Genomic DNA, 12,510 nt, shown 5'->3' with positions numbered 1-12,510 from the left:
AGGATTAACCATGTGTCAGAGAAAAGTAGTGTCCTAAGAGAAAACATGCCTTCCATACCTGAGGGAACATGCTTAATTTTAGTGTTTGTCAGTTGACAACCCAACCTGTCCAACAAGGCTTTGATGGACATGTGTGACACTATGGACGTTTACATGACTGTGAGCCAGCAGCCTTCACAAATTGTTGTCTTTGTGTTGTAACACCTGTTCTGAAACTCTTACATCTTGCTCTTGAAGCAAACACGAAAACAGATGGAAACTAAACTGAAGTGAGCAGACATGCTTGGGGAAAATACCGAAACTGAATTCAAAACAAAAAGTCAGAATAGAAAAACTGATCTGAAAATACGAAACTACATTAACTCAGTGAGTAATTCAGTTGAAGCCTGTATGTGCTGTTACAGGCCTGTATTAAATCATATCATTAGCTGCTTTAGTACATTTCTATGAAGTAGTATTTTATTTTTTAACAGACACATAAGTTTAACTAAATGAAACTTATCATAAAGGGTTATATTCAGCCTATGAATCCTGAATAGACTCAGAAAGTTGTGATATTTTTGAAGTGGTTATTCAATTTAGCTTAACAAGTGCATCGGGTAGTTTTAACTCCCAGGACACGATAATTGCTCTTTGTGACCTCTCTCACTTAGAGCTGGTGTTGGATTAAACACAGAAGTCTGCAGACTGAAATTAGAATCTACAGTGCAAAAGTCTTGATTACCACTTATCCTTTATATTTTGCTTCCAAGGTGCCAGATTTTGTTGTAGTTTTTAAAGCGGTCTGGAGTAGTAATTCTCCAGGTTGTCTGAAGGTCTTTCAAAGTTGTTGCTTTTAGACATTGGCTGCTTTTTCACTCGTTTTCAAACCAGTCTTTAAACCTGACTATTTTCAGTTGAATGAGTTTTGCATATCCAGTCTCTTACCACTGACCTATGAATCATATGTCAAGCATAAAAAAAGCACCTAACTCAAATGAACCATGTTGTGTCAGACAACAAAGAATTAGCTTTAGAACCTTTGTTAGCAGCCTGTCTCAAAAACACGATTTTCCCCATTTATTTAGTTGAATCTATGAAAAATCCCAAAGAAGACAGACATAAAATGGTATTAAAGCCATTAGCTGAAAACTTCAGCATGATGAGCAGTGTGTCTTTAAAAAAAGTCACTGGAAACTGAACAAGTCCTAAAAACCTTAAAACAGTCTATACCAGATGAACAATGATTTAAAGTCCTTCAAATAACAGGAAGACATCCAAAAATTACCTGATGCAGAACTGAAAGATGCATTTAGCCCTTCAGATGATTCATCTAGCCCACATTTTCGGCTGCATTTCAGCCTGTGGTGTTGGGATTTTGTCAAATGAACACAGAAAAGTACCATCAGATTTTGATCTGCCATGGATCTGATTGGCAACAGCTTAATTTTTAATGCCTTAATTTTTCCAGCATGACAGTGATCCCAAACATCCAGAGAGGTCCTTCAAGAACTATTCCTGAAGACTACTTAAATTATGAGAACACTTCCTCAGAGAGTTCAGGCAATCTTTAAAAATAAAGGCAGTCATACGAAATATTGATTTTCAAGCTCACTAGAACTGAATAAACTCTGCTTTTGCTTTATATATTGGATGTTTGGATGTTTTTCAACAAATCACTGAATCTATTTCCCATTTTCCTAGTAAAATATAAAGAAAATGAGTGGCTGAAGACTTCTGCACAGCACTGAAAGGTAAAAGTGGTTTGTTCTGCCAACGTGCAGAAGCTTTGACAGTTAACTAAAGATGAAACTGCTGCTGGCTTTTACCAAATATAGAAGGTCTCTGATGTGGGTTTTAGGTGAGTGTCAAGTATGTAGATCACAGAGGTCAGGTCAAACCCAGGTCACCACCGGGGATGCCATGTTCCAGATTTTTCTGCACTGGGTCAGCATCACTTTGGAAAAAAAGAACAGTGCTGATCATCATGGTTGCAGTATGAGCAGGAAAAAAAAAGATTAAATACATGCATGAGTAACAAGAGGGCGAGCTGTCAATTGTTTAAATGTTGTAAATGCACTAAATCAAAGCAGGGAACTTATAAGAAACTGGAAATCCAATATGTGTTCAGCATTTATTATTTAATTTTATTATGATTTTATTTAATTCATTTGTAGTTTTAGGCTCTTGTTATGCACTCAGCTGTTAACAAAATGTGTGTCAGTCTTCTTTAAAATACTGGGGTGATGGGGTGTGGAGCATTGGCGACCTGCAGAGTGAGAATCATTCCAAGGATGCCTGAACGCTGGGCAGACAGACAAATCTGGTCAATGAGCACTTAGTCACACAGTCACTGTGCATGTGTTTGCACGAAAAAAATTTAAATCATGACAACTTCATATAAACTGGCTTTTTGTCAAGAAACCAGTGAATCAAAGTTATAATTTCCAAAACAGCTGGATTTGTACATGCTCAAACAACAAATTCCAAATTCAGGCAACACTAAATCCATTGAGCTAGCTATAAATGTTACTGTATAGTATAAATGTTAATCATTCATCTCACTCAATCTCATTGTAGATATCGTGTCAGTGTAGCATTCAATGCTACAAGTCATTTATGATATGGTAAGCATATTAAACATGGTTTTATTGCATGCCGTTGAAATGAATAATGAATATCAAGGACACAGTCCTCGAAGAGTTTTGTTAATAGTTGCCAAATATGCAAAAACTGATCAGTTCGATTACAATGTTGAGTTTGTGTTATTAGAAGTTTGTAAATTACTGAAGCACATATATGATTGAGTTCAGTTTGAATGTAAGTAAACATTGCTCATTGATTTGACCACCTGTCTTCACAATATTATAATAAATCTTGTTCAGGGGGTTGCCACTATCATCTGCCCCCCTCTCTCTCAACAACTCTCTCCAAGTCCTCCTTCACTCCATCATCTCTTTTTTCACCCACCATCAGGTCCATCTTCAACATCATTTGTCTAATTTCCTCTGCAGTTATTTTTTCTCTGCACAAATACGCATGTCAATTTAAAAAAGTTACATATAATTTCAAAACCATTTCCATCTAAAAAGTTATTTCACACTTTACTAAAAATTAAAAGGAAAAATAATCCTGGTTCATAGCGAGCATTTTCCCCAGGTAATTTGCAATAGCTACTCCAAGACTACTGCAAAAAAACCACAGAGACCAGCTGGGTTCACTGACAAGTAGATTGGTGCAAGAACACAGTGATTGAATTACAGGCGTTTACAAAGTGAGCATGAGTCCAGCGCCATAATCAGAGGTATTTCCAGGGTGCTTTACATGGGGACGTGGCAAAGGGAGGATCAAGAAGTGGTCAGCCCTGCTCTGAATCCCCACTGCTGTTGACGATGTCACTTTTTGCATATATGCTTCTGTGTGGGCCTCATCATAAGAAATGCTGAGCTAAATATATGGTGGACTTGGAGCTCATGAAAGGTTTACTCGATAGAGAAAAGTCTTCAGAACAACTGAGTGTATACACACCGTCAGAGCTATGAAAGCAGCACATATACACACTGACAGTGTATCAGCTAATGCATTACTAGTGCATTAGCATAATGAACAAATGAGATACAATTACAGCATAACACACTGCCTCATGGGGGCATTATCCTTGTGCTAATCGATATACTGTGTTTACACTCCACATTACTACCATAGCTCCATATTTTAGTGGTTTACACAGTTACTTTGCAAAAAATTTTGCTAGTTCAGCTGCATGTTGTGTCAGGAAGAAAATGTAGAGTTAAAAAAAAAAATCAAAACATGAAGAGCTATCTGCCTGAGACTCCTTGTGACAAGGAAGCAGCTCAAATTAACCACCATATTCTTTTAGCAATCTTTTGCAAACAGGGATTGAGCTGCCAGGGCCTCCTTCAATGACAACCAATCAATCCAACCTCTACAGGCCTGTTCAGGGTGGTGGGCTGGCTTAGCTCTGTGGGCTTAGGCCTGAACAGCAGACGCTCACCCCTGAACCCCAGGACCCAGGGCAGGTTAATTTTGTCCCTTGCTTTCCTCATTGATAAGGTTGCAGCACACCTCTCAGGGCAAGCGGAAGGTACAATCCACTAGACACCAGTCCAAGATGGAGACAGTCATACATTCACTTCACAAGGTTCTGCAGTAGTGATAAATTTGAGAACCTGACCGATGCAGATAGAGGGAGAAGAGCAAACTCCAACAAGGAAGCTTAAATAAAGAACCTTCTCACTGTGAGGTGACAACACAAACCGCTGCACCTGTGCTTGCTTAAGCCATGTTTTACAAAAATATACATTTCTAAAAAGATTACCTTCTTTCTGAGTGTTAAACAACTGAACTATGCAAAAATATTAACATTTAGAGACAGTTAAGGAAACTTCTTTCCTTTTACAGTTTTTTTTCCTCTTATAGAACTTCCTGTACATACTTTATTGTAACCTTTTTTTTTGTCTAATTGTAGTTAAATTGTAACTAACATTTGTTTATTTCTATCAATTACACTTTACAACTACAGCTTTAAAGTTTAAACCTCAGCCCATGTTTAAACAGTTAGCGAAACAGTTATAAAAGAAAAAAAAAGTATTCCACATTTATAAACTGCAGATATCACAGCTGGAATCATGTGAGGGACAGATGTTTACACTTATAGTTGTCTTATTTTAAATACATCGTTAATTATTAGGGTTAGGACGCAACAGTGGCCACTTTTTTCCAAAGCTTGTTTTGTTGGTTTTCATGGTGACGCCTGTCCACGGAATGGTCTAGAAAACACGCTGGCGACAGGAAGCAATTTCAAAGTCGTGGTGACTGACTAGAAAAACTCGGCAGTTGGCGTCCGTGGACAGAAACACGGGGCCCTGCATGTCTGGTGGGCTGTGAGGGGAAGGAGAGGCGTTATTCAATCAAACTTGAATAACTCAACGGTTCGCCTGCAGCCGCAGCGGGAACTGCAGAGCTTTTTGGGGCTTCTCCACTTCACGTTGTGCTTTGCAACGTGACCGCTGTTATCCAGTCCTCTGTTACGTCGACGAGGCGCTTGGCTCCGCCCCCACCAGTGTCCTGAAAGTGTGTCACTGGGTTAAAGTGGCTCGAGCAGCCCTGGCGGAGGGGCGTGGCTGACAAATGGGTCACATGGGCGAGCCCACTATTGAGAACATTTAGTTCTCTCCACGAACCAGCAGTCACAAACACGGCGAAAAAAAGAGGGGGGAGTTCCTCCCTATTCAGCTGCCTATACTCGACCTGCTCTTTTTCAGACGCGCCTTCATGACTCACCGAGTTGGACCTGCAGAATTTTTCCGAAATAGAAGGTCGATGTGAGTTCGTGCACTGTCTTTGACTATCAGAGTTCAGTACCAGTCGTTGATCTGTGAAGTGGCAGAATAAATCCTGATAGACTGTGCGAATTTAGTCAGATATCTGTTGGACTTTTTTTTTTTGTAATTTTCTTAATTCATTGATCAGAGATGCCTGAGGACATTGGGACAGCCAAGCCTGGTAAGTTTGTTTTTCTTTAATAGTTAAAGTAATAGATATTTAAGCCTGTCACATCCATTGCATGCGCTGTGCAGAGACGCTACTGCTGCTACTACTACTGCTGCTGTGTTTTTGATTAACGGTGTCAGCTGCTTTTAATATATTTATTACAAAAAAGTTTATTTATATGGGCTTTTGACGGTTGTGGATGGGCTTCCCATTAAAGGTATGCGTGACATTGACTTGTACTTGTGTGTACCTGTGTGTCATGCACTTATTTAGTGAATAATAAGGAATTTAAAGTGTTTTAAACAGCAGGACGTGAATGAATGGCGTCCTAGCGAGTGGACAGTATTTTAACGCAGTAATCAGACTTAACGTTTGAACACCATCGTGTTTTTTCTATAGACTTGTGTTACGTTAAGTTGTCGCAGGTTTTAAAGTGTGCTAATAGACGTATTTTCGCTGTATTACCGTGTTTTAAAACGAGGTTAGGAGTGCCACTGAGGCGCTGCGTCGTTTACATTTGACACAACAACAGTGTTCCACTTCCCCGAGCCCTCTCACATGGACAGCGTATCCTGGCCATGTGCCTCTGTGTACACGCTCGCAGGGAACACTGCTCTGATTGGTCGAGGGGCGTTCCCTTCTTGGGCGCACGCTTCGGCGGTGCTCTACTCCGATTGGTCGGGACGAAGCCCATGACGTAGGGTGTTGCATAATCCACTCCGAATGCGGCTCTCCTGGCGCGAGGCTCTCTTGCTGGGTACACGTGAGCCGGGGAGAAACAGCAGCGAGCTGACCCAGATTTTTTTTTTCCTGTCTTCTTGGCGTTTCGCTTTCACAGAAATTCATGACAGGTCCACGTGTGGGAGGGCCGTGAAAGAGAGCAGTCATGGCTCGGGTTAGGTAATCGTCTGTCGCGGCCTCTGGCACCAAGGGGCTTTTTAAAGAAAGGGTTAATGAAGAAAAACAGTTTAGTTTTCACGCAGGTATTCCAGTAAACCCCGACTCTTCACACGTACACGTTATATTCGTGGAAATTTCCCAAGTATGTTTGGCAGGGGCGTTTCGAGGAGTTTATAGACGGGATGGCACTGGTGTGACCCAGAATGACTTAGCGCAGACGGTGCTGTGTGAGAAGTAGCACAACACACAAGTTGTTTTTTTTTGTTTTTTTTGTTGTTTTTTTTTGTAAACGTTTTGAATATCTGCCACCAGTCATACTCAGTACTACAACACACAGCTTCAAAGTATATTTATAAGGTACATGAAGTAAGAAGTAGAAGTTACACAGAATTATACAATATTGGCTCTTAACTAGCGACTAGTTTTATACTTTAAAACTTTTAAAGTTAGTGGCATAAAAGGCCATGGGCTTCCAAACTGAAGGGTCTCTAGAGCTTTTACAGAAGACCCGCAGAGGCAGTTTTCTCAGTAAACCGTGTTTTTGAACTTGATCTTACAAAGCATGTTTGGCATTTAACATCTGCACCACCCTACTTCCCATTCATTCACTTCAACAAATTGGCGTTTGCCCTGAGGGAATTAACAGGTTATTTGAAATTTGAAGGACTTTCATGAACACTTTAAGCAGACCTGTCTGTGGATCTGTTGGCATAAAAACTGCGGGGCTAAAACACGGGGCCAGCCCGCTGAGATTTTCTTGCTGAACATGTCATTACGTAACACAAGGTGGATGTTTTCCCCTTTGTGTTACTTGCCTCCTACACGTGTTGCCTTGCTCTGGTGCTTCACTGACCCGTCTAGTCGTTAAGTCATTGGAGCACGCTCCCATGGCACAGAGACCCAGGCTTGTTATGTAACAGTGTTATCCAACCAGCAAGCATTGGAGGTGATAAAACAGGTCATCACAGTGTTGAATAAGCCAACCAGGAACAGCACATGCTGGACTGCTGTGCTGCCTGGGCGTGTCAGAGGCACCTGTTTCTACTGTAGATGTTTGTGTTATTGTTTTATTCCCGTTACCGTTTCTGTTTCACAATAAGAGTTGGCACGCTTGATGTTTTGTATGTCAGAAAGACAAATATCTGGATCTGCTGATATGGCTGCAATGCACCATAATTCTTGGTATCAGGTTTACATGGAAACGGGCTGTCACAGGTCCACAGATAGCAGTGTTTACCTTGTGTGTTTGCACTGGTTCACTTCTGTGTTAGAATTAGGGTGGAACACCACCCCCCCCCCAAAGGCTATTCTGACAGGCAACGTAAGCAAAAGTTGTAGGTTACAGTGAAAATAATGCTGAAAGCAAAATCCACCTCAAATGCCGTATGAACATTTACATTAGCCAGTTCTTTTATATGCATCTCTGCACAGGCCAGTGAAGAAAGCCATTGTATTGGAATGAATTTAAACAGCAGTACATTAAAGCCATTTTGCCTCGAGAATCCTAAGGATAATGTTGCTTCTTGTTGATTTTTCCAGGCCATATTTTGCCCATGTGTGTATTAGAACAACAGCAGTAAGTTGCGTCTGAATTTCTATGTTGAGAAAGACTAAATTCATGGTTTTCGGATGGAGCAAGTATATAAGTAAAGAGTCTTTCCCTGATTTTAAAGTGACCCTCTTGTCCTCTTTCTTTCTGTCTGCAGGAGGTGTAATTGCCTATATTTCCTCCGGGTCTGCCCCCAGCCCAGAGTCCTGCATGAGCAGCAGCTCCAGCAGCGGCTACCTGTCGATGTCACCAACTCCTTCCCGCCCCTCGCTGCCTAGCAGGGCCGTAGGCATGGTAGTGGATATTGCTCCACCAGCCAAGAATGGCAGCCCGCGCGGACACGGCGGTGAAAAGGCCGGCCGCTCATCTGCGTCTTCAAAGAGCAGCATCACAAGTAAGCACTAAAGCCTTCATTTTATGATCAGCACACTTATTTATGTGTCACATGTGGTGAACCCCTGTTCATCTTTTTCTTTAAAGAAATCAACGGCATGGTGCTGCTGTGCAAAGTGTGCGGGGATGTGGCGTCAGGCTTCCACTACGGTGTCCACGCTTGCGAAGGATGCAAGGTGAGACGCATCCCTAGAAGCATTCATTTAAAATTAAATTCACATCCTCTTGTGCACATGGCTCATGCTCAACACTGGGGGATCTTGGGAAATTGTTTTTAGGGCTTCTTCAGGAGGAGCATCCAGCAGAACATCCAATATAAGAAGTGTCTAAAGATGGAGAACTGCACCATCATGAGGATAAACCGCAACCGCTGTCAACAGTGTCGCTTTAAGAAGTGCCTGGCTGTTGGGATGTCTAGAGATGGTGAGAGTTAAGATTTATTTACATTCAGAAAGCAAAAAACACCCTGTGATTTATGTTTACGCTAAAAGCTTAGTAAACTTAATGACTGGTTCTCTCTCAGCTGTTAGATTTGGCCGTATCCCAAAAAGAGAAAAACAGAGGATGCTGCTTGAGATGCAGAACGCCATGAACAACATGATGAGCAACAATAGCCAGTTGCACAGCATGCTCCAAGGACACCAGAGCCCCCCGCTGCCAATGGAGGCCATGACAAGTGACTCCAACTCCTTTCCATCCTCTTCCTCCTCTGCTTCCGATTCGCCGTCGTGTTCCAATCCGTCCTCCCCGCAGTGCCCTCAGGACTCAGAGTCAGTGGTTTCTATGGACACCACCTCAAGCTCATCCTGCTCATCGGACAGCGGTGAGGACGAGGCACTTGTCACACTGAACAGGCAGCACCAAGATGCCTTAGCGTTCACCCAGCAGAGATCACCAATGCAAGGTCAGACCTCACCAGCCACAGTCTCCGTGGAGATGGGGTGTGAAAGACGATTGGAGGAGCAGCAGGATAGGTGGAACTGCTGGAACAACAGCGTGGCGGTGAGAGATTACCAGAACTGTCCTTACAGCAGCGGCCAACACGTCACCAACCCGGCCTACAGGGAGGAGAGGGGAGGTTGCCAGCAGCAGCTCAACAGCACCCCTAGCTGTGAACAGTCAGTAGACAGCCAAAGACAACAGACAGAGCTCCACACACAACCTGCCTCACATGGTTATAATGGACCAAACAGCTGTGTGAATAACAGGGCACACTTGGTGAGTGATTTCATTTCTCCCTCTTTGAAAATCTTCAGAGTCCAATGAAAAGAAAAGCTGGATTAATTTTCATCACACTGACATCTTTCTTGTTTGTTTTTCCAGCTGTGCCCGATGAACACCTCACCTTACGTGGACCCCAGCAAGCCCAGCCAGGAGGTCTGGGAGGAGTTCTCCATGAGCTTCACACCAGCCGTGCGAGAAGTGGTCGAGTTTGCCAAAGGGATCCCGGGCTTCCGCGACCTACCCGAGCACGATCAAGTCGGCCTGCTGAAGGCTGGAACCTTTGAGGTAAGAAGGCAAACAGACTGAACACAAACACTCGTGTTATTTTGTCCTCGCTTTGAAGTCAGACACTGCAGGCTCGTTAATACCAGGAACACAGGAGCCACAGTGAGCAATCTGCCTGCTGTGTGCACAGGCAAATATTTGTTCTGATAACAGTTGGGATAGAAATGAAAGAGGCTTATCGAATCTTCTGTTTCAACTGTGTACCAGTAAATTCTTGTCAGATTCTTCGAGGAGCTGAACCTCAATTAATTTAAAGAAAAAATTGATACAGTGCAAAGTTGCAGATTCTTGGTCATATACCAACTACAGTATGCAGTGAAATGACCCTGCTCTTAAGTATGGTGCCAAAGGTTTAAAGTGGGATGAGACTATTAGGCATTTATTACATTATAAAGTGAGAAATGCAGTTATTCGTATATTTCCGTTGGCTTGATCAAAGTCTTTGTCATGGTCTAAATAATTAATTCCCGTCTTTGTTTCCAGGTGCTGATGGTTCGATTTGCCTCTCTGTTCAACATCGCCGAGCGGACGGTGACCTTCCTGAGTGGCAAACGCTACAGCCTTGACACACTACGCTCATTGGGTGCCGGCGAGCTCCTCAACTCCATGTGCGAGTTCAGCGAGAAGTTGGCGGCGCTGCGGCTCAGTGCAGACGAAATGAGCCTCTTCACCGCTGTGGTGCTCGTCTCAGCTGGTGAGTAACATACACCATACATATATGGACAACAGTTTAACGGCACAACTAGCAGTATTATCACAACGGAAGGAGTTCTCCAGTAATAATGCCCTCTCTCTCTCTTTGTTCTGGCTCAGACCGCTCAGGGATCCAGGACCTAATATCAGTGGAGGCTCTGCAGGACAAACTTATCCGAGCACTGAGAAACCTGGTGATGCAGAACCACGGCGACGAGTCGGCCACCACATTCACCAAGCTGCTGCTCAAACTTCCTGAACTGCGCTCGCTCAACAACATGCACTCAGAGGAACTACTCTCGTTCAAAGTGCACCCTTAAAAAGCTTCCTGAGCGGGTACTCGTGTAACTTCCACTTCCTCCACACACACCTTCACCTGGACCTGCCTCTTACCGTGCCCTCTCAGGCCCCCTTTCCCTGCAAACTGACCAACCCAGTTGTGTGTTTGTTTCTAGAATGTATGAAACTGGTTTTTTTTTTATTCTATTTTTGTTGAAAAGAGAACAATTAAAAATGTACTGTATTTATAGACGACGTAGCTTACGCTTGTTGCACACAAACACACGCAAGTGCTCGTGTGTCAGAGGTTTATAGTTTTGCAGTTCGATGCAGTTTTCTATTTTTAAAAGCACGAAGAGTATTTAACTGGCTTAATGAGAATATAGAATAGAAACGAATTAGTCCATGATATTGATTATTTTTTAACATGTTTCCTCCAAAAGCCATTTAATTCCAAAGTGTATTCTCTAATGAGCGGGTGAATGTGAGAGATTATATATATGACATATACTGTACCTTACACACATTTTTTTGACTGCTACATGTTTGTTGAAGAAAACAAGCTATCAGAAAAATATTGAAAATTGTGTGAAGATTGCTGCTAATGCATGGCTGTATTAATGCAAAACTACTATTATCCCCCCGAAAGCATCTGTTCAGTTAATTGACTCGCTAAATCTACAGTTATATGCTTTGTGTTTAAATTTGGTTTTCATACTCATGTCCATGCCAACTGCTGGTTCACCTTCCAGTGATTTCTGGGCAAAGTCAATAAGGCTATTTGAAGCAAAAACACTACATTTGCACTTTTGGGAGAGGGGGAATTTTTTTTTTTTTTTTTTTTTTTTTTTTTTTTTTTTAAATATATGTATGCTTTCAGCACACAAATGTTTTTGCCTTTTTCCACCTGTTTGGTGGAAAAAGGCAAACTGTTTTCAGCCCAGCACTCAATTTGAATTTGTTTTTGTCAGCCATTTTGTTAAAATGTTTCTTCTACTGGCAGCACTGCCACCTGTAAATAAATATAAATATCTGAGGAATATAGAATATAAATATGATATAGTATAAATAAAAACAATGGAAGAATAATTTGTGTGTGTGTGTGTGTGTTGTTTTTTTTTTTTTTTTTTTTTTTTAAATTAAAAAAAAAAAAAAAGGTTTTATACTGTACATGTCCAGAAATTTTGGGGGTGTAATGGTTGTTATCTACCACTAGATGGAGCAATGTGCACATGGTGTCTCTATTTAAACATGGAAACATCACTCTTGAAAAACAAAATGTTATTTATCCTAAAAGGAACTGCTGCCAAAGTGCCTCAGGTAGGAACGGAGACAGTAATTAAGCAATGAAATATTGTAGACTTCACCCCTGACTGAAAAAGTCTGGCCTGAAGGGCAGCTTCAGAACTCAAGCACTAGATTCATAAAGGTAAGGGTCCATAAAGTAGCAGAGAATGTTGCAAAGAAAAAAATAAGATTGTAATTTTTTAATTAAACCCCACATCGACTCATAACTTAAACTTCACATTAGAGCCACAAGGGGGCAAACCACTACATCAAGACGACATAGGACCTTAGAGATGCCCTTTAATTGATCTACAGTCCAGTGAATCCTCATCAAAAATGGAGTCTGTGGAAGTGTGGCTGTCAAGAACCCATGTTTTAAGAGGCAGTTTTTCATGATTTTGTTGGAT

General features: G+C 41.9%; 1 protein-coding gene across 1 annotated transcript; it reads left to right on the top strand.

The window, feature by feature from the left end:
- Positions 1-5,165: 5,165 nt before the first annotated feature.
- Positions 5,166-11,905, top strand: nr1d2a (nuclear receptor subfamily 1, group D, member 2a). The gene is made up of 8 exons (XM_040030742.1): positions 5,166-5,505; positions 8,100-8,336; positions 8,423-8,511; positions 8,614-8,758; positions 8,859-9,553; positions 9,659-9,844; positions 10,328-10,538; positions 10,658-11,905. Exons 1-8 carry the CDS (start codon positions 5,475-5,477, stop codon positions 10,855-10,857), a joined length of 1,794 nt encoding a protein of 597 aa, XP_039886676.1. The 5' UTR covers positions 5,166-5,474; the 3' UTR covers positions 10,858-11,905.
- The last annotated feature ends 605 nt before the right edge of the window (positions 11,906-12,510 follow it).

This window comes from Simochromis diagramma, unplaced genomic scaffold (genome assembly GCF_900408965.1).
Source record: "Simochromis diagramma unplaced genomic scaffold, fSimDia1.1 OVJJ01000361.1, whole genome shotgun sequence".
Lineage (NCBI taxonomy): Eukaryota > Metazoa > Chordata > Actinopteri > Cichliformes > Cichlidae > Simochromis > Simochromis diagramma.
The sequence above is the reverse complement of the archived record's forward strand: the minus strand, read 5'-3'. Positions and strand labels throughout refer to the sequence as shown.